This window comes from Nomascus leucogenys, chromosome 7b (assembly GCF_006542625.1).
Source record: "Nomascus leucogenys isolate Asia chromosome 7b, Asia_NLE_v1, whole genome shotgun sequence".
Lineage (NCBI taxonomy): Eukaryota > Metazoa > Chordata > Mammalia > Primates > Hylobatidae > Nomascus > Nomascus leucogenys.
This window is the reverse complement of record NC_044387.1, coordinates 47,984,661-48,011,452: the sequence shown is the minus strand read 5'-3', so window position 1 is coordinate 48,011,452 and position 26,792 is coordinate 47,984,661. Positions and strand designations below refer to the sequence as shown.

The window sequence follows — 26,792 nt, the reverse complement described above, 5'->3', positions numbered from 1 at the left end:
GGCTGGAGTGCAGTGTCAAGATCTAGGCTCACTGCAACCTCTGCCTCCTGGGTTCAAGCAATTCTCCTGCCTCAGCCTCCTGAGTAGCAGAGATTACAGGCGCCCGCCACCACGCCTGGCTAATTTTTTGTATTTTTAGTAGAAACCGGGTTTCACCACGTTGGTCAGGCTGGTCTCGAACTCCTGACCTCGTGATCCATCCTCCTCGGTCTCCCAAAGTGCTGGGATTACAGGCGTGAGCCACCGCGCCCGGCCAACTATTTTATGTAATCAATATTTATTATGCGTCTACTATGTGCCAGGCACTGGTTGTAACTGCCATCTGATTGGACGATCTGTAAACGCCGCGGCCCAGTCTATGCGGTTCACTTGTGTTCCTCCACGCGCCCCCCAGCACAGTGGAAAGCACACAGTAGGTACTCCGCTCTGCTCCTGTGCCCCGCCCCGCGGCCCCTCCCCCGCTCCAGGAAGTGCGGGGGCTCCAGCCGCCCGGCCGGCCGCGATGCATTCTGGGGAAGGAGCAGCACCAAATCCAAGATGGCGGCCAGCAGGAGGCTGATGAAGGTAAAAGCCATTCTCTGGCAGCGGCCGGGCGTGGGGTGGCGTCCCAGGCTCCGGATCCCCGAGGCAGGCGGCGGCTTCTCAGGGCGCTGCCGTCTGGCCTCCTGCCCTATACGGCCTCGTCGGTTCCCTGGGCCGTGCGCAGGCTCAAGGAGCTAACGGGGCTGGCCTAGGCCGCAGCCTGGGCGGGAGCGCAAGGCCGCGCTGGGAGCCGCTGTCGGCCCCTCAGCCCGGCCCGGGGCGTTCACGCCACCCTCTGCCCGGAGCTTGGCCGCGTCCCCCTGTCGCGGAGGCCGCGGTCCGATCCGAGGGCGTCGTTAATGTGAGAGCCCAGTTGGGAGGCTCCAAACCGGGCGCCTTCGGGGAAGGCCCGAGCGCCGGAGCCCCTGCCCGGAGCCCGCGCCGCGGAACCGCCCCGCCCTGGGCCGCAGCGCGCCGGGCTTGCAGCTCCGCTTGGCCCGGCCGCAGCTCGGGAGTCTGGGAGGTTCGGGCTAGGAAAGAGAGAAGGAGGCCAGGCGGCCAAAGTTAGGTCAGTTTGTTGGTGGGTCGTTTGGAATTGCGCTGGGTCCTAGCAAACTGTCGCCTTGTGACTGCAGAGTCACACAGCGGGTAAGTTCCAACTCCAGGAGGGCCTGAGGTCAGCCCCGATCGCGGCGCGGTTCTGCTTCCCTCTCCTCCACTCAGTCATCCCGATCTGCCTTCCCTGATAAAGCAAAGTGCCATTTTTGGGGGGGTAACGGTTGATTCCAGTCGTTCGAATCAAAATGGGCCAAAATTTTTAATAATAACTTGGTACTTTGGATCTTGAATGCAGCAGGGTGCTTTCTCGCTAATTGGCACCTTTTGGTGAGGAACACATGCTAAATTGGCTTAGTTCTTTTGCCAGTGGATTTGCCAAGGTCCTCCGTAGCCTGCCCCGCCAGCATCTGTGAGTTGGCGGCTGGGTAGTGCTGCGGGCCTGCAACGGGCCGGAAATTAAAAAAAGGCCCAGGAGCCGGTTTCCTGAGGGGAGATAAAGAGCTGGGGTTCGTTCTGGGCAGAGCAGTGCTTGGTAGAGCTAGACATTGAACTTGGAACCACAGTCTCTGAGCCTTCCCTCCCTCCCTGGGAACGTTTCCTTTCTTTTGTTCCCTAAGGGCTAGAGAGGACATTAACTTTATAAAACTAGAGTGGAAGTGGGCACGAAAGAACCGTCAGAGGACTTCAGACCTCTCCTGATCTCTTAAGCTAGTGACACCACCATTCACCAGATAAGGGGGTCGGTTAATGGCTTTCTTTCCTACCCTACTCCCAGGTGCAGTCGTCCATTAACCCTTGTGGATTTAAATTTAGAAAGATATTTGGAGTGCAGGCTGGGCGCGATGGCTCACGCCTGTAATCCCAGCACTCCTGGGAGGCCGAGGCGGGCGGATCACTTGAGGTCAGAGTTCAAGACCAGCCTGGCCAACATGGTGAAACCCTGTCTCTACTAAAAATATAAAAATTAGCTGGGCGTGGTTGCATTCGCCTGTCATCTCAGCTACCCGGGAGGCTGAGGTGGAAGAGTCGCTTGAACCCGGCAGGTGGAGGTTGCAGTGAGCCAAGTTTGCACCACTGCACTCCAGCCAGGGCGACAGAGTGAGACTCCATCTCAAAAAAAAAAAAAAAAAAAAAAGATTTCTGGAGTGCATGCCTTGCTTTCTAATGTTACTGAAATTACTCTGAACCTGTATCCTCATCTTTCAGGTGCCCTCCCAAGTGCTCTCCTCCCCAGACTACCCCTGACGGACACCAGAGTTCTTTTAAAGCAGATAACTCAATTCTTTCACTCCTGTTAAAAACCTCTATGGTCTTACTGTCCTCAGCAGTTAATCCTAACCTCTTACTTGGCATGCAGGACCTTTCTGAGACTGGCTGAAAGCAATCTGTTGAGCCTCACCTCCTGCCCTTTGGTTTCCCACAATTCTTGCACCTAATCACAGTAGCTACTATTTTTCCAGCTTTTACTTCGTGCTTTATATGCATGATCATGTTTAATCCTTCCTGTGAAGTAGACATTGTGATTTCCATTTTGTCGATGAGAAGAGATTCTTTTTGGCTTGCCCGGGGTTACCTAGCTAGGGAGAGTGAGTTGTGATCGAACTCGGTTCTTTCTCCAAAGCAAAGTCTCCTGCTCTTACTTGCTGTCTGGTGTCCCTTTGCACGTGTTGTTTACTCTACCCAAGAAAAGCTGCCTTCTCCTCACTTCTCCCTTCCAGAGAAGTCCCAGGTTCAACTCCAGTGCCAACTACTCTGTGAGCCCCTGCTCCCACATCCCCCTTCAGAATGAGTTGTTTCCTCCTTTGTGTGACCACAGCGCTTTCTTTATATTTCTCTTTGAGCACTTGTCACAATCTCTTTGTGTTACAGACTTGTCTTTCCTGTACTGAGTTCTGAGATCCCGAAGGGCAGGGATCTTGACCTAATTCATCCTGGTAGCCCCCTAGCCTATCCCAGTTGACCCAGTTTGGAATCTCCAGGCTCTCAGGGGTCTAAGAGGGGACTTATTATGGTTTTAAAATTATTACTCTGTTTCTAAAAAAAAAAAAACAGACCTTGGAAAAAAATTTGTAACATTAACTGAGTATTTATTAAATATTAGGTTATTTACGTAAGTTATCTTTTCAACACTCAAAGTTAGTGTATTGTCATTTGTGTTTTTTATAAATGAGGACGTTGTGAGGTTAAATAGGTTAAGGGAGTTACCTAAGGTAGAATTGTAGAACGTGGTGGGGAGAGAGAAGACGCTGACTCTTCCTGGCTCCAGGACCCAAGTTCCATGCCCCTTGTCAGGCTGTCTTTCTTACTCAAAGGCTGCATGGAGCGGTGTGTTGTTTCTTAAGTTGAGGATGGAAAGGCTTTCAGTTCACTAGGGGAACACCAGTTATGTAATGCTGATCATTGGCTGTGAGAGTCAATGTTTAAGACCGGTTAGTTTTTTTTTTTTTTTTTTAAGGAAGAAAAATTATTGATACAAGTTGATAAACAGAGTCTTTTCAGTACATAGGGTGGAAATAAAGTGATTTTCCTTGGTGAAAAATTGGGACTTAGTGCATGGAACAGTGCCTTAGGCATAGCAATCTAGCAAATGTTGAATGATCAAATTAATTACATCTTAAAGAACTTTAGATTTCTGTTAAAAATGTTTTCTAGGACATTCCACAGCAAAGATTTCTTTGTAACAATGGACTGTCTGCAGATAGTGTAAAACATATTATTAAAAATAGAGTGATTTGCATATACTACACTGAGAAGTTATTTTAGGCAAAGTGAGTATGATAAAGTCTTTTATTTCAAAAGCATTTGCCAGGAGGATTAACCTCTTTTAGAACCCTTTTTAGGAATTACGGTGTTAATAAAACATTAAGTACATTTTAATTTGCAAGCAGCTAATTTAGCATTAGTGGCCACAACCAGATTGTAACCATTGCTTCAATCAGGATGGGGAAATTGCTACAAAAGCCAAAAGTGAAACCTTTATGTGTGGCTTAGGCAACTGATTGCCATCTGATCATTTCTTTGCAGCTTCACACTGCACACATTTCCCCCGAGGGCCCTCCTGTCAGAGGGGAAATCTGTGGATTTAGAGAGGTGTGTGTGTAACGTCTTAGTACTTATCATGACATAACTGTTGAGTTAAGGAGTTTCGCTCTTGTTGCCCAGGCTGGAGTGCGATGGCACAATCTCTGTGCACTGCAACCTCTGCCTCCCAGGTTCAAGCGATTCTCCGCCTCAGCCTCCCAAGTGGCTGGTACTATAGGTGTGCACCACCACTCCCTGCTAATTTTGTATTAGAGAGGCGGTTTCACCGTGTTTGCCACACTGGTCTCGAACCCCTAACCTCAGGTGATCTGCCCGCCGAGGCCTCCTGAAGTGCTGGGATTACAGGTGTGAGCCACTGCGCCCAGCCTAATGCTATTTAAAAATGTTCACTCAGAACTTCATATTGTTATACTTTCTCCCAATCCATAGTCATAGTAGGAGGAACCTCTAAAAGTTCATTCCTTGGGTTTCATTGTATTAAGCAGTGAGGTAGTTTGCTTTTGAGTATAGGTTTAGATTCTGAGGTTGGGTGATTAAGGAGATAGAGCAATGAATGTGTCACATGTTTCAGGAGGTAAGGGGAGTTTTATATGTGATGTTATGCCAGTGTAAATGTCCTGAATCCACTGAGGCTTTGTGAATTGAGAAAAACGTTGCATCTTTTTTTCTAAATTCATGTATTCCAGTAAGTTGGAACTGTTTCAGCCTCCCTTAATGATATTCTTGGTAAATGTTTGGGACAGGTGATGGGAAGGAGTATACTCAATTATTGCAACATTTGGGACCTTTTAATATATTTACTAGAAAACTCTGAGGCAGGCCAGGCGCAGTGGCTCACGCCTGTAATCCCAGCACTTTGGGAGGCCGAGGTGGGTGGATCATGAGGTCAGGAGTTGGAGACCAGCCTGGCCAACATAGTGAAACCCCCGTCTCTACTAAAAATACAAAAAAATAGCCGGGCGTGGTGGCGGATGTCTGTAATCCCAGCTACTCGGGAGGCTGAGGCAGGAGAATTGCTTGAACCCGGGAGGCGGAGGTTGCGGTGAGCCGAGATTGTGCCATTGCATTCCAGTGTGAGACTCCGTCTCAAAAAAAAAAAAAAAAAAGAGAAAGAAAACCCTGAGACAAAAACTCTTGTCTCAGGGTACTGGGGCCTTTTCTGATCTTGTTAAAACTCTATATTAGGAGACTGTTGCTTTAAAATTTTATTATAAGTGGACACTTGAAAGTATTCTCATTTTATTGGAACATTTATTATGTTTAAGATATTTCTATATTCTTTGCTACAGCAGTAAATGTGAGAGCCACATTTCTTTGCAGCTTCACACTGCACACACTGTGCACATTAGAGAGCCACAGAGACGTTCCTCCTGAGCCAGACTCCAACCACTTCCAGAGTTTTCTTGGGAACGGTGCATAGATCTGTAGGCATCTAAGTCTTTGCTCCTCCTGTGACTCTCTAAGTCTTTGCTCCTCCTGTGACTCTCTCCCTCTGGCCCCATGCATCTCCTCCTGTCCCACCTTAGTTAATGGTTCACTTGTCTACTCAGTTGCTCAAGTAAAAAACGCCAGCGGAGCCCTTCTCGGCTCTTCCTCCCTTGTCTAGTCACCTGGCAGATTCTGCTGAACTATGCCTTCAGTCTCTATTCTCTGCCTGTCTTCTCTCCATCCCCACTCCCACTCCCAATGCCACTGCCACTGCCACTGCTTCAGTTCAGGCCATCCCTGTTTGTGGTAGACACCTGCATTGAGTTCCTTAATGGTTCGTCTAAACTCCTTACTGGTCAGTGCACTCTCTGTCCCACACTATTCCTAACCAGCAGTGCATCAGAGTAGTGTGTGGTGTGTTGTTTAGTAGAGAAATGCACATGACCAAGCCCTGCTCTCAGAGATTGGAGCAGAATTTAGTAGGATGAGGATGAGGCTGGGACTCTGGATTACAAGTGCACATTCCTTAGCTTTTTCCTTCAAGGTCTTGTCTCACCAGCCTTGTCTCTCCCCACTTGCCCGTTGAGTCCTCTAAAAACAACATGCTTTGCACACTCTGGATCTCGTGATTGGCATCCCTGTCTCTTCTCTGTACCAGGGTAACTTTTTGACCTTTGAGACTCAGCTCAAGGGGCAATTCCTCTTGCCCTTGAGGAGCTCAACAAAGGAGAAAAATGGCATGTACCTGGAATGAAGAAATCCTGGGCTGGCCACTGTGTGCTGGATGTCTGCCACCTGAATAATGGCTTGCAGGAGAGGGAAAGACCCCCTCTAACACTGAGGAGGAGGTCGAACTTGGCCTGGCCCTTTAAGCACGAGTAGGGTTTCAGCAGTTGAAGAAGAGGGACCGGGTGGCCAATGAGATTGAATCTCTCTCATTCCTCAGGAGGGCTGTGGGCAGTGCCTGTGGGAAATGCCTTGAGGAGCCCCAGAGACCATCTGCCTACTCCCCAGTGCTGCTTGTGTCTGACCTTGTGCCGTCCCGCTTTGGGTTTTAGTTAGGCCAGCCCCTGAGATGCTTTCCAGAAGTGTTGAGGCATTGGCTTGATTTTACCCCAGATTGGCATGTCTAGCACACCTGGTTCCTCCAGAGCTAGGAGACCTCCCTCTGCCAGGCCATCCTTGGAGGGTGAGCTACCTCTCTATAGAGGGGTCACTGAGGGCAGTGCTGATGGATTTAAGGACAGGTGGCAGAGATGCCATAGCCTTTAGGTTGAGGGGCCAGATCTACATATCTCCTGGATGCTACAGCTATCCAGGAGAAGTGGCATGCCACTCACTCAGGAAGGGCTTTGCATGTATCTCCTGTGGCCAGCTTCATCATGCCTGTTCTTGGGGGACATAAGCCTAACCTCCCCAAGCCCCCCACCCATATAAGAAAGGGAGGAAGGGACTTTTGCTCAGAGCAAAGCTGTTTAGAGGAAGACTACAGCATAGCAGTTAAAAGCTTAGGTTTTGGAGTTTCAATCCTGGGCCTGCCATGTCTTAGCTGCGTGACCCTGGGCAAGTTACTTTACCTCTCTGTGCCATAGTTACTTCGTCTGTGTGTGAAGGTTAAATGAGTTAATGTATACCAACTGCTTAGAAGAGTGCCTGGCATATAGTAAGTGTGAGCTACTTGTACATATTATTATTGGGAATAACCAAGACATGTTCCAGGGCAGTGAGGTGACCAGCCTGACAGGAGGGGAGGATTTGGAGGAGTGATAGGAGATGGTACTGCAAAGGTTTTCGGGCCAGGTTGGGGCCAGTCTGCCTGGACGTACCCTCATCACTGAGAGCCCATTCTCTTACCTGTGGTACTCTCTTATTCTGTAGATTGGAGAAAGAGTTACTGAGACAGCTGTGCGAATGTTTGTTTAAAAATGTTTGCTGGGGGCCAGGCGCGGTGGCTCACGCCTGTAATCCTAGCACTTTGGGAGGCCGGGGCGGGCGAATCATGAGGTCAGGAGATCGAGACCATCCTGGCCAACATGGTGAAACCCCATCTCTACCAAAAATACAAAAATTAACTGGGCCTGGTGGTGCGTGCCTGTAATTCCAGCTACTAGGGAGGGGGAGGCACAAGAATTGCTTGAACCTGAGAGGCAGAGGTTGCAGTGAGCTGAGATCATGCCACTGCACTCCAGCCCGGGTGACAGAGTGAGACTCTGTCTCAAAAAATGTTGGCCTGGCGCAGTGGCTCACGCCTGTAATCCCAGCACTTTGGGAGGCCGAGGCAGGTGGATCACTTGAGGTCAGGAGTTCGAGACCAGCCTGGTCAACATGGTGAAACCCCATCTCTACTAGAATCACAAAAAAATTAGCTGGGTGTGGTGGTGCGTGCCTGTAATCCCAGCTACTCGGGAGGCTGAGGCAGGAGAATCCCTTGAACCCGGGAGGCAGAGGTTGCAGTGAGCCAAGATCATGCCACTGCACTCTGGCCTGGGCAGCAGAGTAAGACTCCATCTCAAAAGAAAAAAGAAAAATGTTTACTTGGCTGGGCGTGGGAGCTCTCACCCGAATCCCAGCACTTTGGGAGGTCAAGGCGGGTGGATCACTTGAGGAGACCAGCCTGGGAAACATGGCGAAACCCTATCTCTACTAAAAAAACAAAAACAAAACAAACAAAAAATCAACCAAGTGTGGTGGTGCATGCCTGTAATCCCAGCTACTCTGGAGGCTGAGGCAGGAGAATCTCTTGAATGCAGGAGGCGGAGGTTGCAGTGAGGTAAGATGGCGCCACTGCGCTTCAGCCTGGGTGATAGAGCGAGACTCTCAAAAAAAAAAGAAAGAAAAAAGAGAAAAAGAGAAAAGTTTACTTTTCCCAACAAAATTGAATAGCTTTTTTTTTTTGGAGATGGAGTCTCACTCTGTCACCCCAGGCTGGAGTGCAGTGGCGCCATCTCAGCTCACTGCAACCTCCGCCTCCCATGTTCAAACCATTCCTCCTTCCTCAGCCTCCCGAGTAGCTGGAACTACAGGCATGCGCCACCATACCCGGCTGATTTTTGTATTTTTAGTAGAGACGGGGTTTCGCCATTTCCCAGGCTGGTCTCGAACTCCTGCCCTCAGGCGATCCACCCACCTCAGCCTCCCAAAGGATTACAGGCATGAGCCACTGTGCCCAGCTTAAAATTGAATAGCTCTTGAACTCAAAATTTGTCTTCCTAATATCTCAGAAATTTACCTTGCATATTGTAAACATCCAGTGTAGTGTGACAGTCACTGTGTCCAAAGATGAGCATAGGTGCTATGGAAGGCTCCCACAGGTGCTTAACTGGGGCAGGGGTGGAGATTTGAAAGCAACTTTTTTTTTTTTTTTTTTTTTTTGAGGCGGAGTCTCGCTCTTTTACCCAGGCTGGAGTACAATGGTGTGATCTTGGTTTACTGCATCCTCCGCCTCCTGGGTTCAAGCAATTCTTCTGCCTCAGCCTCCTGAGTAGCTGGGATTACAGGCGCACACCACCACGCCTGGCTAATTTTTGCATTTATATATATATATATATATTTTTGAGACGGAATCTTGCTCTGGCACCCATGCTGGAGTGCATGATGCGATCTTGGCTCACTGCAAGTTCCTCCTCCCAGGTTTACGCGATTCTCCTGCCTCAGCCTCCCGAGTAGCCGGGACTATAGGTGCCCGCCACCATGCCTGGCTAATGTTTTTTTATTTTTAGTAGAGACGGGGTTTCACCATGCTAGTCAGGATGGTCTTGATCTCCTGACCTTATGATCCTCCTGCCTCCGTCTCCCAAAGTGCTGGGATTACAGGCGTGAGCCACTGCGCCCAGCCCTCAATATTTGTATTTTTAGTAGAGATGGGGTTTCACCATGTTGGTTAGGCAGGTCTCAAACTCCTGACCTTGTGATCCGCCCACCTCAGCCTCCCAAAATTCTAGGATTACAGGTGTGAGCCACTGTGCCTGGCCGAAAGGAACTCTTGATTGAGAAGTTGAGGTCTCAGATGTAATATTCTTGCTTCTTGTCTTCTCTTTCCATTTTTTTTTTTTTTTTTGAGACACAGTCTCGCTCTGTCGCCCAGGCTGGAGTGCAGTGGCACGATCTTGGCTCACTGCAACCTTCACCTCTGGGTTCAAGCAGTTCTCCCTGCCTCAGCCTCCTGAGTAGCTGGAATTACAGGCGTGTGCCACCATGCCTGGCTAATTTTTTTTTTTTTTTGAGATGGAGTCTCGCTGTGTTGCCCAGGCTGGAGTGCAGTGGCGCAATCTTGGCTCACTGCAAGCTCTGCCTCCTGGATTCACGCCATTCTCCTGCTTCACTCTCTCGAGTAGCTGGGACTACAGGCGCTCGCCACTACACCCGGCAAATCTTTTGTATTTTTAGTAGAAACGGGGTTTCACCATGTTAGACGGGATGGTCTCGATCTCCTGACTTCATGATCTGCCCATCTTGGCCTCCTGAAGTGCTGGTATTACAGGCGTGAGCCACTGTGCCTGGCCTAAGTTTTGTATTTTTTAGTAGAGACAGGGTTTCACTGTGTTGGCCAGGCTGGTCGTGAACTCCTAACCTCAGGTGATCCGCCTGCCTCAGCCTCCCAAATAGCTGGGATTACAGGTGTGAGCTACCGCGCCCAGCCCTTGTCTTCTCTTTCAACCTTGAAGCAGAAAGTTAAGAAAGTTGCTTCTGGTGGCTGTGTAGTTTCTTCTGACCCTTGCTGCACACATACTCTAGAATTCCAGAGCTGTGTGAGGGATCTTGGAAAGCAGACACCAGTGGCTTCAGTTTACAGATGAGGAGACTGAAGTCAGTGGTGGAGCCAGGCCCACCGTCAAGGTCCCCTGCTCTCTGGGCCTTGCTCCTGCTTTTTAGATGGTTGCTTTTGGTCTTGAGGAAGGGACAAGAGGAGAGGAAGAGGGTTCATTTCAGATTCGGTGGCTGTTTCGGTTTTGTTTGTTTTGGTTTTTAACACTTCCAGGGCTGTGTTGATTATAGTGTTCTGTATTTCATTTTTTTGTCAGATTTTGTCCCCACTTTCCTAGCTTAGGTAGGCAGAGCAGGGAACATTCTCTTGACAGCCCTTAGCCCAGCAGGCACATCTGCAACCAAAGCAGGTGGTAATGTCAAAGGGCTCATGGGCTAATGTCAGGGCTCATGTGGTGCTCCATCTTTCTGAGAGGGGACCCACCTGACTCACAATGAGGGAGAGGGTGTAACTCAGAGGTTGAATAGCCTCTGAACCCCTCTGAGATGGCTTGTAAAAAAAAGTGTTTCACACCAGCACGCCTCTCATTAAGAACAGTCAGCAGCCGGGCACGGTGGCTCAGGCCTGTAATCCCAGCACTTTGGGAGGCTGAGGTGGGAGGATCACGAGGTCAAGAGATCGAGACCATCCTGGCTAACACAGTGAAACCCTGTCTCTACTAAAAATGTGAAAAAAATTAGCCGGGTGTGGTGGCGGGCGCCTGTAGTCCCAGCTACTTGGGAGGCTGAGGCAGGAGAATGGCGTGAACCTGGGAGGCGGAGCTTGTAGTGAGCTGGGATCGCGCCACTGCACTCCAGCCTGGGCCACAGAGCAAGACTGTCTCAAAAGAAAAAAAAAAAAAGAACAGTCAGCATAAGAAAACCTAAGCTTCCTAAAGGATTCTCTATGAGTTTTACACAGGCAGTTCCTGTCGTGCCCATTTGTCCTGTGTCAGGCTTTGTGTGGTTGAGTCTGTTGTGGATAGACTTGAAGAGGTCGGTTTCCCAGCCCTCAAGGAGCTGTCAGTCTGGTAGGGGGGTGCTGGCCTCTGGAGTTTGTAATGGAGGTCAGGAATCCAGGCACACCCATGTACAGATGGACACGGAAACACCTTCCAGGAATGCGGCCTGGCAGCCAGAAGCTGGTGTCAAGGCCTGCTGAGTTGGAGCTTTGGCCATGCTTCCCCCATGCTTACTGTGGAGGTTGTGGGCAGTGCGTTCCTCTCAGTCTCTCTTGAGTGTTTTCTTTGTCATGTCCTCTTACAATGACCACCTGAGAAGGAGTGTGCTGTAACCTCTGAGAAGCACTGTGCTGTGATAGAGTAAGAGTTCAGATGTAGATTTCTGCCTTTGACTCCTTAGTGTTGTGCCTTTGAGCCTCAGTGCCCTGATTTGTCCAGAGGATGATGAGATGACTTCATGAAGTTATGATCGTAGCTAAGTGTATTATTTATTTATTTATTTTTTGAGATGGAGTTTCACTCTTGTCATCCAGGCTGGAAGTGCAATGGTGTGATCTCGGCTCACTGCAACCTCTGCCTCCCAGGTTCACGCAATTCTCCTGCCTCAGCCTCCCGAGTAGCTGGGACTACAGGGACCCACCACCACGCCTGGCTAATTTTTGTATTTTTAGTAGAGACGGGGTTTCACCATGTTGGCCAGGATGGTCTCGAACTTCTGACCTCAGGTGATCCACCTGCCTCGGCCTCCCAAAGTGCTAGGATTACAGGTGTGAGCCACCGTGCCTAGCCCCAGGTGTAATTAGTTATGATGATAACTAAAGGTAAGATAGCTAGCATACTGCTGACCTATGAAAGGGATGATGTCTTGGCATGGGTCCTGCCCCCTTAGCTAAATATTAGTTGAAATGAGAGAATTGCATTAGAACGCCATGAGGCTTATGTTTAGATTTTCAGTATATTGAATTACATTTAAATCATGATTTAGTGGCCAGGCACAGTGGCTCATGCCTATAATCCCAGCACTTAGGAAGGCTGAGGCAGGAGGATCACTTGAGCCTAGGAATTTGAGACCAGTCTGCCCAACATAGTGAGACCCTGTCTCTACAAAAAATAAAAAGATTAACTGGGCACATTGGCACATGCCTGTAGTCGCAGCTTCTCAGAAGGCTGAGGAGGGAGGATCGCTTGAGCTCTGGAGGTTGAGACTGCAGTGAGCCGTGATCATGCCACAGTGGCACTCCAGCCTGGGCAACAAAGCAAGACCCTATCTCAGGGGGGGAAAAAAAGTCATGATTTTAGTGTCATTGCTAACAGTTGTCTTATGTAAGCTTGGAAAGTTTGCATTTCTGTTACAATTATTTACTTTGATAGACCAGTTATACTGGAATTTGGTAGATTTAAGGCAGGTTTATGTAACTTTCCTCAGATGTCCGGCTCCATCTGCCAGGTTTTGTTTTGCCTGAGCGGTAGGAGCCTAGAAATATTCCTTGCACAACACAGGCACATAATGACTAGCTGTGCAGGACTAGGGAAAATACTGAATATGTTCATGTTTTTGTTGATGTAAATATTGGTCAATACTATTTCAGAGCAAGCTAAGCCCTCCTGGGATCCCACAGAGTAAACAGGAACACCTGCTCTGTCCGTTTCTAATGGGAGCATTAACTCACTGCTTTGGGTGGCTGAGATAGTCAAAAAAGAGCAATTTCAGTGCAGGTTCTGGTCCTGGGCGTGCTCTATACAAGTTCTTTGACTTGGACATCTCTGAGCCTTGGCTTTACCATCTGTGAAATGGGGCTAATATGCCCCACTTGCCCATCTCAGGACTGTGAATTGTAAACAGTGCAGAATGGCCTCATAATTGACCACTTCCTCTCAAGCCATGGCTGCCCCTTTCCCAGCATCTCTCTGTTTTCTGTTCTTGTTGGAATTACTCTTTTCTTTCTTCTTTTTATTTTCTTTGAGATAGACTCTCACTCTGTTGCCCAGGCTGGAGTGCAGTGGCGCGATCTCGGCTTACTGCAACCTCTGCCTCCTGAGTTCAAGCAGTTCTCCTGCCTCAGCCTCCCGAGTAGTTGGGACTACAGGCACACGCCACCATGCCTGGCTAAGTTTTTTGTATTTTTAGTAGAGACAGGGTTTCACCATGTTGTTCAGGCTGGTCTCAAACTCCTGACCTTGTGATCCACCCACCTCAGCCTCCCAAAATGCTGGAATTACAGGTGTGAGCCATCGTACCCAACCTAATTTTTGTATTTTTAGTAGAGACTGGGTTTCACCATGTTGGCCAGGCTGGCCTCGAACTCCTGACCTCATATAATCTGCCGGCCTCAGCCTCCCAAAGTGCTGGGATTACAGACATGAGCCACCATGCCGGGCCTCTTTTCTTCAAGAGACAAGGTCTTGCTCTGTTGCCCAGGCTAGAGGGCAGTGGCATGATCATAGCTCATTATAACCTCGAATTCCTGGGCTCAAAGGATCCTCCTGCCTCAGCCTCTTGGGTAGCTGGGACTACAGGTGTGTGCCACCATGCCCGGCTAATTTTTTTTCTTTTTTTTTTTTTTGAGATGGAGTCTCACCCTGTTGCCCAGGCTGGAGTGCAGTGGTGCAATCTTGGCTTACTGCAAACTCTGCCTCCCAGGTTCAAGCAATTCTCCCACCTCAGCCCCCCAAGTAGCTGAACACTATAGGTGAACACTACCATGCACAGCTAATTTTTGCATTTTTTGGTAGAGATGGGGTTTTGCCATGTTTTCCAGGCTAGTCTGAAACCCCTAGGCTCAAGCAGTCTACCCGCCTTGGCTTCCCAAAGTGCTGGGATTATAGGCGTGAACCACCATTCTTGGCCATTTTGTTATTCTTATTATTTGTAGAGATGGGCTCTTGCTATATTGCCTAGGCTGGTCTTGAACTCCTCAAGCGATCCTCCTACCTTGACTTCCCAAAATGCTGGGATTATAGGTGTGAGCCACTGTGCTGGCCGGTGTTCACTTAAAGGAAAAAAAATTCAGGCTGGGCACGGTGGCTCATGCTTGTAATCCCGCACTTTGGGAGGCCTAGATGGGCAGATCACCTGAGGTCGGGAGTTCGAGACCAGCCTGACCAACAGGAAGAACCCCCCCCACCCCCCCCCCCGCCGACTCTACTGAAAATACAAAATTAGCCAGGCATGGGGCGGGCGCCTATAATCCCAGCTACTTGGGAGTCTGAGGCAGGAGAATCACTTGAACCTGGGAGGCGGGGGTTGCAGTGAGCCGAGATCACAACATTGCACTCCAACCTGGGCAACAAGAGTGAAAATGTCTCAAAAAAAAATTCAGAACAAGCTGTGCCCACTAGCTCACGCCTGTAATCCCAGCACTTTGGGAGGCTGAGGCAGGTGGATCACCTGAGGTCAGGAGTTCCAGACCAGCCTGGCCAACATGGCAAAACCCCATGTCTACTAAAAAAAAAAAAAAAAAAAAAAAAGCAAAAAAAAATTAGCCAGGCACGGTGGCACCTGCCTGTAGTCCCAGCTACTCAGGAGGCTGAGGCAGGAGAATTGCTTGAACCTGGGAGGCAGAGGTTGCAGCGAGCCAAGATTGCACCACTGCACTCCAGTCTGGATGACAGAGCGAGACTTCATCTCAAAAAAAAAAAAAAGTTCAGAACAATGTCTGGGTTTTGGTGCTTACAGACTTGTAGTCAGAGGGATTTTTTCCATGTACTTAGCTCAGTGGGAGGTTTTAGTCCTTTTAGGAGCTTGTTTCTAGCTGTAGAAATGACACTGCATTCATCAAGGCTCCAGTTTTTTCCTTGCCAAGAGACTGGGTGGTATGAATGTGGTGTGGTTTTTTTTGTTTTGTTTTGTTTTTTTGTTTTTTTGTTTTTGCGATGGAGTCTCGCTGTGTCACCAGGCTGGAGTGCAGTGGTGCGATCTCGGTCCACTGCAACCTCTGCCTCCCAGGTTCAAGCTATTCTCCTACCTCAGCCTCCCGAGTAGCTGGGATTACAGGCATGCACCACGACTCCTGGCTAATTTTTGTAGTTTTTTGTTTTTTGAGATGGAGTTTCACTATTGTTGCCCAGCCTGGAGTGCAATGACGCCATCTTGGCTCACTGCAACCTCTGCCTCCCGGGTTCAAGCAATTCTCCTGCCTCAGCCACCCGAGTAGCTGGGATTACAGGCGTGCGCCACCACGCCCAGTTAATTTTTGTATTTTTAGTAGAGACGAGGTTTCACCATGTTGGCCAGGCTGCTGTTGAACTCCTGACCTCAGGTTCCACCTGCCTCAGCCTCCCAAAAGTGCTGGGATTACAGGCGTGAGCCACCGTGCCTGGCCCTCGGCCCTCAATATGGTGATTCTTAAGCAGAGCAGGAGTTGCACATCACAGTCATCTGGGAGCACTCCCCTCACAAAGGTACCCACCTTGTACTAGGGGCTGATGCAATAAGCAGGTCCTAGATGGCACCTAGGCACAGTCAGCTCTCCTTCCTTCTCCCGTGTACCCCTCTAACCCCTTCCCCTGCCTCTCTGCATAGGGGTATTAAACAGCCCCCAGGGGCTTGGCCATGCACCCTGGCTGAAAGTTCTGGCCCTGATGATGACTGCCCTGAGTTGGTAAACACTCCAGCTAAACTGGCTTCCTTTCTGCTTCCCTAACGCCCCCGCTGATTTCTGCCCTCTGTGTCTCTGCATACACATTTCCCACACATGGACATCTGTTCTCTAGCAGTTCTGTCTTCCCCCGTCTTTCAAGGCCCATCTCAGAGCCTGTCTTCCACAAAGCTGTTCCCTCCACTGGTGTCTGCTAGACTTTCCTCACTGTGACCTAAAGGTTCCTAGAGCAGCATTTCTCAGTTCTTTTAACCCACCCTCAACAGCCAAGAAAAGTGGACTTAAGCTTTACTTTCCTTTAGGGATACTACAGGCCTTTTGCCATTTAACAGATATAAAATGACACAGTGGTATGGAATATGCTTGTTTACATTGTACCAGTGTCCTTGCGTTGAGACTTGCTGCCCATAGTACTGCTGTGACATCTGAAGCATCCCTGACTGGGCCCACTGGTTATTCTTCTGCACGTCCGTTCACCTGCTCCTGGCATTGACTTCAGAGGAGACTCAAGAGGGTGTATAGTGCAGTCCTGCCCAGTGCAGGTGGCTTCTTTCTGACAGCCCTGGCCACTGGCAGCCCTGTCTGCCCCACCCATTTGAGTATCTGTAATGACATGACGACTGCTGCCCCAAGTCAGGGGGGCTTAGACCACGTGGAGGTGGCATTAAAAAGTTTGGCACTGAGTCAAAAGCTGCCTGGGATAGTGAACACTTACTGGCGCCAATTCTTTTTTTTTTTATATATATGCTTTTATTTTTCCATGATTACAAACACAACTGAATATCAGATGCACAAAGTAAGAATTATATGGGGAAAAAAATCAGATACGTTCATATATATATCACCTTTTCAAGGCTATTTCCATCCAATCCAGAATAACCTTGGTTTGCCAGGGCCAATAGAAAGAAGTCACAAAATCGCCTTTAGTCAAATTTGTGTGTTTGCTTTCTTCTATAATTCCAATACCTCTACCATCAACGACTTGAGATAGCTGCCAAGGTGTTATATAATCAGTGCCAGTGTCTTCATTCATTCTACAACGAAGGCTGTCACTTCACACTTGGAAGGTTGCACAGCAGCCGGGCAGAGGCGCTCCTCACTTCCCAGACGGGGTGGCTGGGCAGAGGCACTCCTCACTTCCCACATGGGGTGGCCGGGCAGAGGCGCTTCTCACTTCCCAGACGGGGCGGCCGGGCAGAGGTGCTCCTCAGTTCCCAGACGGGGCGGCCAGGCAGAGGCGCTCCTCACTTCCCAGACGGGGTGGCGGCCGGACAGAGGCGCTCCTCACATCCCAGATGGGGCGGCCGGGCAGAGGCGTTCCTCACTTCCCAGACGATGGGCGGCCGGGCAGAGGCGCTCCTCACTTCCCAGACAGGGCGGCCAGGCAGAGGCACTTCTCACTTCCCAGACGGGGCGGCCAGGCAAAGGTGCTCCTCACTTCCCAGACGGGGCGGCCGGGCAGAGGCGCTCCTCATATCCCAGACGGGGCGGCCAGGCAGAGGCGCTCCTCACTTCCCAGACGGGGTGGCGGCCGGGCAGAGGCGCTCCTCACATCCCAGACGGGGCGGCCGGGCAGAGGCACTCCTCACTTCCCAGACAATGGGCGGCTGGGCAGAGGCGCTCCTCACTTCCCAGACGGGGCGGCCAGGCAGAGGCACTCTCACTTCCCAGACGGGGCGGCCAGGCAAAGGCGCTCCTCACTTCCCAGACGGGGCGGCCGGGCAGAGGCGCTCCTCATTTCCCAGACGGGGCGGCCGGGCAGAGGCTGTAATCTTAGCACTTTGGGAGGCCAAGGCAGGCGGCTGAGAGTTGGAGGTTGTAGTGAGCTGAGATCACGCCACTGCACTCCAGCCTGGACAACATTGAGCACTGAGCGAGCGAGACTCCGTCTGTAATCCCAGCATTTCGGGAGGCCGAGGCGGGCAGATCACTCGAGGTCAGGAGCTGGAGACCAGCCTGGCAAACACGGTGAAACCCCATCTCCACCAAAAACACATAAACCAGCCAGGCGTGGTGGTGTGCGCCTGCAATCCCAGGTATTCGGCAGGCCGAGGCAGGAGAATCACGGGAGCCCGAGGCAGGGAGGTTGCAGTGAGCCGAGATCATGCCGCTGCACTCTAGCCTGGGCAACAGAGGGAGACCGTCTCAAAAAGAAAGAGAGAGAGAGAGAGAGGGAGGGAGGGAGGGAGGGCTGGCGCCAATTCTTTCTTCTTTACTCATATAGAAGGTTGAATCCTTTGCAGGTGACCTTTTTAAATTTAAATTTTTTTTTTCTTTTGAGGTGGAGTTTCACTCGTTGCCCAGGCTGGAGTTCAATGGCGTGATCTTGGCTCACTGCAACCTCCTGCCTGCTGGGTTCAAGCGATTCTCCTGCCTCAGTCTCCTAAGTAGCTGGGATTACAGGCGTGCGCCACCATGCTGGGCTAATTTTGTATTTTTAGTAGAAATGGGGTTTCTCCATGTTGGTCAGGCTGGTCTCGAACTCCCAACCTCAGGTGATCCGCCCGCCTCGGCCTCCCAAAGTGCTGGGATTACAGGCATGAGCCACCGTGCCTGACCTAAATTTTTTTTTTTTTTTTTGAGACAAGAGTCTTGCTCTGTCACCCAGGCTGGAGTGCAGTGGCATGATCTCAGCTCACTGTAACCTCCACCTCCCGGGTTCAAGCGATTCTTCTGCCTCAGCCTCCCGTGTAGCTGGGACTACAGGCGTCACCACCACGCCTGGCTAATTTTTGTATTTTTAGTAGAGATGGGGTTTCACCATATTGGCCAGGCTGGTGTTGAACTCCTGACCTTGTGATCTGCCTGCCTTGGCCTCCTAAAGTGCTGGAATTACAGGCGTGAGCCACCGCACCTGGTCCCGGCCTAAATTTTAAATTTTAAGTTTTATTTTATTTTTATTTTTTGAGACAAAGTCTCACTCTGTCACCCAGACTGGAGTGCAGTGGCATGATCATGGCTCACTGCAGCCTGGACCTCCTGGGCTCAGGCAATCCTTCCGCTTCATTCTTTTATAGAGATGCGGTCTTACTGTGTTGCCCAGGCTGGTCTCCAACTCCTGGCCTCAAGTGATTTTCCCGCTTCAGCATCCCAAAGTGCTGGGATTACAGGAGCACTTTGGGAGGCCAAGGCGGGTGGATCCCTTGAGGTTAGGAGTTGGAGACCAGCCTGGCCAACATGGCAAAACCCCATCTCTACTAAAAATACAAAAATGAGCTGGGTGTGGTAGTGCGTGCCTGTAGTCCCAGCTACCCAGGAGGCTGAGGCATAAGAAGCACTTGAGCCTGGGAGGCGGAGGTTGGAGTGAGCTGAGATCACGCCTCCATACTCCAGCCTGGAGAGCGAGACTCCATCTCAAAACAAACAAAAAACAACAAAATGTGGAATTGCTGGCATTAGCCACTTTGTCCAGCCAGCAGGTGAACTTATTAACGTTTGAAGACAGATGTGTGTCATCTTCACATCGCTTTAGGCCTTAGGTTCCTGGACCTTTTGATTGTTCCTGGCAGGACTGTTCTTGTCCTGAGCAGCCCTTATTTGATGTGGTCTTCTAAAGTATGGCATCCAGAACTGGACACAGCATTTGGCTCTCAATAGTTCAGGGTAGCCTGGACGCTAAACACGGCATAAACGATTGGTCAGCTAAACCAGTCGGTTTTTCACACTGCTGCTAAGGTTCATGCCTTGTACTTGGTGAAAAATTAAGTGTTTGGAACCAAGTCCAGGTCTTTACTGGATCTCTAAAATATTTCATTCTGTGACTTGGGGTGTTGTTTTGCTATCAAGGACCCTTAGAGGTTTGGTCTTTAAGCCTGTATTCGTTCCTTCCCTGATATGTGGTACCTGACTACATCTCTCTCAGCCCACTTCCCACCAGGGTGACTTCAGGCCACCAGTTCTTTTTTTGAGACAGAGTCTCGCTGTCGCCCAGGCTGGAGTGCAGTGGCGCGATCTCGGCTCACTGCAGGCTCCGCCCCCCGGGGTTCATGCCGTTCTCCTGCCTCAGCCTCCCGAGTAGCTGGGACTACAGGCACCCGCCATCTCGCCCGGCTAATTTTTTTTGTATTTTTAGTAGAGACGGAGTTTCACTGTGTTAGCCAGGATGGTCTCGATCTCCTGACCTCGAGATCAGCCCACCTCGGCCTCCCAAAGTGCTGGGAGCCACCGCGCCCACAGGTGTGAGCCACCGCGCCCGGCCCGGGCCACCAGTTCTAAAGCCATTCAATTCTCCTCAGCTCTTCTTGATCCAGCCTCTGTTTATCCATTTTGTACAGAAACATTGTAGTGGCTGTTGAGAGAAAGGAGCGTCACTTTTAGCCAGGGCTTGGGGAGCTCCTTAGAGGAACAGGCATTTGAGAGAGGCTTTCAATGATGAGCATGTTGGGGATGTGGGGCTGGTGATAGGCAGGACAGTTAGGGACATCCTTCCAGGAGACATCCTGGGGAAAGACATAGAGGGGGAAATCACCAGGCTGACTTGGTAGGATTCTGCACACTGCTCATTTGGGTTGCACCAAAGAGCTTTAGTTGGAATTACTGGGTTGCGCCAAAGAGTTTTAGTTGGAAATATTGGATGGGAGGATTCCTACATATTTTGCAGGGGGAAGGGTTGTCTAGTGCTGTTGGATTTCTTTTCTTGTTTTTCTTTTTTAGTTGGAAATATTGGATGGGAGGATTCCTACATATTTTGCAGGGGGAAGGGTCGTCTAGTGCTTGGATTTCTTTTCTTGTTTTTCTTTTTTGAGACAGGGTCTCGCTCTGTTGACCAGGCTGGAGTGTAGTGGCACCATCATGGCTCACTGCAGCCTCAACCTTTTGGGCTCAACTGGTCATCCCAAGTCAGCCTCCTGAGTAGCTGGGACCACAGACATACATCACCACACCTGGCTAATTTTTAAATTTTTTTATTTTTGTAGAGATAGGGTCTTGCTATATTGCTCAGGCTGGTCTTGAGATCCTGAGCTTAAGTGATCCTCCTGCCTTGACCACCCAGTGTTGGGATTACAGGTGTGAGCCACTGCCCCTGGCTCCTGGCCTAGATTTATTTTATTTATTTTATTTTTTTGAGACGGAGGCTCACTCTGGGAGTCTGCACCCAGGCTGGAGTGCAGTGGCGTGATCTCAGCTCACTGCAACCTCCACTTCCCGGGTTCAAGTGATTCTCCTGCCTCAGCCTCCCGAGTAGCTGAGACTATAGGTGCATGCCACCACGCCCAGCTAATTTTTGTATTTTTAGTAGAGACGAGGTTTCACCTTGTTGGCCAGGCTGGTCTCGAACTCCTGACCTCAAGTGATCCGCTCACCTCGGCCTCCCAAAGTGCTGGGATTACAGGCTTGAGCCACTGCACCCAGCCTTTTTTTTTTTTTTTTTTTTTGAGACGGAGTCTTGCTCTGTCACCCAGGCTCAAGTGCAGTGGCGTGATCGCAGCTCACCACAACCTCCACCTCCCGGGTTCCAGTGATTCTCCAGCCTAACCCTCCCAAGTAGCTGGGAATACAGGAGCCCGCCACCACGCCCGGCTACTTTTTGTATTTTTAGTAGAGACAGGGTTTTACCATGTTGGCCAGGCTGCTCTCGAACTCCTGTCCTCAAGTGATCCACCCGCCTCAGCCTCCCAAAGTGTTGAAGTGTTGGAATTACAGGTGTGAGCCACTGCACCCGGCCTTTTTTTTTTTTTTTTTTTTTTTTTTTTTTTTTTTTTTGCATATCAAACATATTAGGAAGGTTACACATGGGAAGTCGGGAAATAGAAATGGGGGGTGGGAGTTAAAATAAGGTAGAGAGGGACTTTATGTGGATCAGTGATAACAACCCAATCCTCTATTTGACAAAGAAGAGGGAGAAGGAAGAGGAAGAAAAAGAAAGTGGGACAAAGGATCAGAAAGGGAGGAAAACAAAAAAAATTAGAGTATGACTCCAGGGTAGACCTGCTTTGTTGTCACTGAGTTGGTTGGTTGGTTTGTCTGTTGTATTTTTCATGTTTCGCCAAGTTGGCCAGACTGGTCTCGAACTCCTAGCCCGAAGTGATCAACCCGCCTCGCCCCCCAGAGTGCCGGGACCACAGGCGTGAGCCACCACGTCCAGCCCCCACATTGCTTCTGGCCTCCATTGTAGACCTCCCAGACGGAGCGGCCGGGCAGAGGCGCTCCTCACTTCTTCCCAGACACGGGGCGGCCGGGCAGAGGCGCTCCTCACTTCCCAGACGGGGCGGCCAGGCAGAGACGCTCCTCACTTCTTCCCAGACGATAGGTGGCCGGGCAGAGGCGCCCCTCACTTCCCAGACAATGGGTGGCCGGGCAGAGGCGCTCCTCACTTCCCAGACGATGGGTGGCCGGGCAGAGGTGCTCCTCACTTCCCAGACGGGGTGGCCGGGCAGAGGCGCTCCTCACTTCCCAGACGGGGCGGCCGGGCAGAGGCGCTCCTCACTTCTTCCCGGACGGGGCGGCCGGGCAGAGGCGCTCCTCACTTCCCAGACGGGGCGGCCGGGCAGAGGCGCTCCTTACTTCTTCCCGGACGGGGCGGCCAGGCAGAGGCGCTCCTCACTTCTTCCCGGATGGGGCGGCCGGGCAGAGGCGCTCCTCACTTCTTCCCGGACGGGGCGGCCGGGCAGAGGCGGTCCTCACTTCCCAGACGGGGCGGCCAGGCAGAGGCGCTCCTCACTTCTTCCCGGACGGGGTGGCCGGGCAGAGGCGCTCCTCACTTCTTCCCGTACGGGGCGGCCGGGCAGAGGTGCTCCTCACTTCTTCCCGGACGGGGCGGCCGGGCAGAGGCGCTCCTCACTTCCCAGACGGTGGGTGGCCGGGCAGAGGCGCTCCTCACTTCCCAGACGGTGGGTGGCCGGGCAGAGGCGCTCCTCACTTCTTCCCGGACGGGGCGGCCGGGCAGAGGCGCTCCTCACTTCCCTGACGGGGCGGCCGGGCAGAGGCGCTCCTCACTTCCCAGACGGGGCGGCCGGGCAGAGGCGCTCCTCACTTCCCAGACGGTGGGTGGCCGGGCAGAGGCGCTCCTCACTTCCCTGACGGGGCGGCCGGGCAGAGGCGCTTCTCACTTCCCTGACGGGGCGGCCGGGCAGAGGCGCTCCTCACTTCCCAGACGGTGGGTGGCCGGGCAGAGGCGCTCCTCACTTCCCAGACGGTGGGTGGCCGGGCAGAGGGGCTCCTCACTTCCCAGACGGTGGGTGGCCGGGCAGAGGCGCTCCTCACTTCCCAGACGGTGGGTGGCCGGGCAGAGGCGCTCCTCACTTCCCAGACGGTGGGTGGCCGGGCAGAGGCGCTCCTCACTTCCCAGACGGTGGGTGGCCGGGCAGAGGCGCTCCTCACTTCCCAGACGGTGGGTGGCCGGGCAGAGGCGCTCCTCACTTCCCAGACGGTGGGTGGCCGGGCAGAGGCGCTCCTCACTTCCCAGACAGGACGGCCGGGCAGAGGCGCTCCTCACTTCCCAGACGGGGCGGCCGGGCAGAGGCGCTCCTCACTTCCCAGACGCGGTGGCCGGGCAGAGGCGCTCCTCATCTCCCAGACGATGGGTGGCCGGGCAGAGGTTCTCCTCACCTCCCAGACGGGGCAGCCGGGCAGAGGCGCTCCTCACTTCTTCCCGGACGGGGTGGCCGGGCGGAGGCGCTCCTCACTTCTTCCCGGACGGGGCGGCCGGGCGGAGGCGCTCCTCACTTCCCAGACGGGGCGGCCGGGCAGAGGTGCTCCTCACTTCCCAGACGGGGCGGCCGGGCAGAGGTACCCCTCACCTTTCCCAGACGGGGCGGCCGGGCAGAGGCGCTCCTCACTTCTTCCCGGACGGGGCGGCCGGGCAGAGGCGCTCCTCACTTCTTCCCGGACGGGGCGGCCGGGCAGAGGCGGTCCTCACGTCCCAGACGGGGCGGTGGCCGGGCAGGGGCTCGGGAGGCTGAGGCGGGCAGAGCAGTCGGCGTCAGGAGCTGGCGAGCAGCGTGGCCAACATGGCGACCGCGCGCCTGCAGCCGAACGAGAAAAAGCAGGCAGCGGTGGCGTGCGGCGGCAGTCCCAGGGAGTCCGCGGCGCGGGCAGCAGCGAGCTGAGGAGATTGCAGCTTGCGCCACAGAGGAGAAAGAAAGAAAGAAAGAAAGAAGAGAAAGAGAGAGAGAGGGAGAGAGAGAGAGAGAGGAGAGAAAGAGAGAGAGAGAGAGAGAAAGAAAAGAAAGAAAGAAAGAAAAAGAAAGAAGAAGAAAGGAAAGAAAGAAGAAAAGAAAGAAAAGGAAGGAAGGAAGGAAGTCTTTTCTTTTTTCTTTTTTTAGATAGGGTCTCGCTCTGTCGCCCAGGCTGGAGTTGGAGTACAGTGGTGTGATCTTGGCTCACGGCAACCTCTGTCTCACTGGTTCAAGCAATTCTCATGCCTCAGCCTCCCGAGTAGCTGGAACTACAGGCATCCACCCCTATGCCCGGCTAATTTTTGTATTTTTAGTAGAGACGGGGTTTCACCATGTCAGCCAGGCTGGTCTCAAAACTCCTGGCCTCAAGTGATCCACCTGCTTTGGCCTCCCAAAATGCTGGGATTACAGGCATGAACCACCACACCTGGCGCTGGCATAGATTCCTTTTTTTTTTTTTGAGATGGAGTCTCGCTCTGTCACCAGGCTGGAGTGCAGTGGCGCGATCTCGTCTCACTGCAACCTCCGACTCCCTGGTTCAAGCTATTCTCCTGCCTCAGCCTCCCGAGTAGCTAGGACTACAGGCATGCACCACCATGTCCAGCTAATTTTTGTATTTTTAGTAGAGACGGGGTTTCACCATGTGGTCTCGATCTCCTGACCTTGTGATTCGCCCGCCTCAGCCTCCCAAAGTGCTGGGATTACAGGCGTGAGCCACTGCGCCTGGCCTAGATTTCTTGATTAGTGGCTCCTGAGGAGTTCTGAAACCTGGCCTTGTGTGAGGGTTACCTGGGGAGATTTTGAACAGTTTTCTAGGCCTCACTGTAGACCCCAAAAAGAAGCAAAAGAGGAACTTTGTTAACTGCTTTGCCAAGATGCAGGTGTGTACATCTGAGCTGTGTGACTGAGCACTGGCTGTACACAGCAGTCTCCTGTTCTCCCATCTCCTCTCAAGACTTGAGTCTGTGGTCTTCTGCTGGGGCCCAGGGCCCATCTCTCCTGTTAGTGCTTGCAAGGCTGTTAAGTAACTGTCCCTCTCTGCCATGCTCCACACTTTGCCCTGGAGTGGGCATCAAGCTCTCTGGGCTTGAGTTTGGGGCATGGGTGTTTTCCATTTTCAAGAGCTAGGTGGCACCCCTGGGCTCTTTCAGTTTCCCTCTATACACTGAAGTCTACTTTGGCTCCAAAGTGGACTTTATTCTGAGAAGCTTTGCTCTCTTTCTCCTGCACCACCTTCCCTGGTTGGGAAGCCTGCTGTCCCCATCAAGAGAAGGAACGTGTGAGCTGCCTGGTGCTTTCCCTTGAACTCTTTCTCCATTTGTCAGCACTGCACCATCAGCCCTGAGCAGCTGACTTGGGTTGCTTCTTGCTCTGAGCAGAACTGAAACAAACCTTTGTGGGAGTGTTATTTGTAAGCGTCTGTCATTCTTGGCTTTGGTCTTCCTAACTCTATTCTAGAGCTGGGCTGCTGCTGCGGTTTTTATCAGGTCCTTTCTTCTGTCATTTGTAACATCTTTTTGAATTCCACTTCTTGGAATTTACATTGGTTTCCTTCAATTCCTTCCCTAATTCTTCACTGTCAGGACCATTCTCAGTTATCGGGGCACAGTTTTGCTTGAGGGTTTACAACCATCTTGAGGGTTTGAGTCATCTGGCCTTTTGAGCCTCAGATATTCAGATGGAACTGATGTCTGAATGATTCCAATTTTTCTTCTTTTTTTTTTTTTTTTTTGAGATAGGGTCTCACTCCATTTGCCCTGGCTGGAGTGCAGTGGTTGTAATCTTGACTTGACTCACTGCGCAGCCTTGACTGCCAGGGCTCAGGTGATTCTTCCACTTTCACCTCTCAGCCTCCCAAGTAGCTGGGACCACAGGCGTGCACCACCATGCCCAGCTACTTTTTTTTATTTTTTGTTTTTATTTATTTATTTTTGAGACAGAGTCTTGCTTTGTCACTCAGGCTGGAGTGCAGTGGCGCAATTTAGGCTCACTATAACCTCCGCCTCCTGGGTTCAAGCAGTTCTCTGCCTCAGCCTCCCAAGTAGCTGGGATTATAGGTGCCCGCCACCACGCCCGCCTAATTTTTTGTATTTTTAGTAGAGACGGGGTTTCACCATCTTGGTCAGGCTGGTCTTGAACTCCTGACCTCGTGATCTACCCGCCTTGGCCTCCTAAAGTGTTGGGATTACAGGCGTGAGCCACTGCGCCCGGGCTGTATTTTTTTTTTAGTAGAGACAGTGTTTTGCCATGTTGGCCAGGCTGGTCTTGAATTCCTGGGCTCAAGCAGTCCGCCCGCCTTGGCCTCCCACAATGCTGGGTTTACAGGTGTGAACCACTGTGCCTGGCCTGAATTTATCTTCTTGAAGTTGTTTTCCTCAGTGGTGGCATGATTGGAATTTTTTTTTTTTTTTTTTTTTTTTTTTTTTTTTGAGACGGAGTCTTGCTCTGTCACCCAGGCTGAAGTGCAGTGGCGCAATCTCGGCTGACTGCAAGCTCCGCCTCCCAGGTTCACACCTTTCTCCTGCGTCAGCCTCCCTAGTAGCTGGGACTACAGGTGCCTGCCACCACGCCCGGCTAATTTTTTGTATTTTTAGTAGAGACAGGATTTCACCGTGTTAGCCAGGATGGTCTTGATCTCCTGACCTCATGATCCGCCCACCTTGGCCTCCCGAAGTGCTGAGATTACAGGCGTGAGCCACTGCACCCGGCATGATTGGCATTTTGGGCTAAATAGTTTCTGTCCACAGGACCGTCTTGTGCAATGCAGGTCTTTTAGCATCCTGGCCACTCATAGTGCCCGTGGTTCTCAGTGGAAGCTGTAG

At 51.5% G+C, this 26,792-nt stretch overlaps 1 protein-coding gene across 1 annotated transcript in view; it reads left to right on the top strand.

The window, feature by feature from the left end:
• Positions 1–345: 345 nt before the first annotated feature.
• UBE2L3 (ubiquitin conjugating enzyme E2 L3) overlaps positions 346–26,792 on the top strand; it is a 61,600-nt gene continuing 35,153 nt past the window's right edge. The window contains exon 1 of the mRNA XM_030815897.1: positions 346–564. Within this exon, the coding sequence (XP_030671757.1) occupies positions 538–564 (27 nt within the window). The 5' untranslated portion in view covers positions 346–537. The remainder of the gene's footprint in view (positions 565–26,792) is intronic.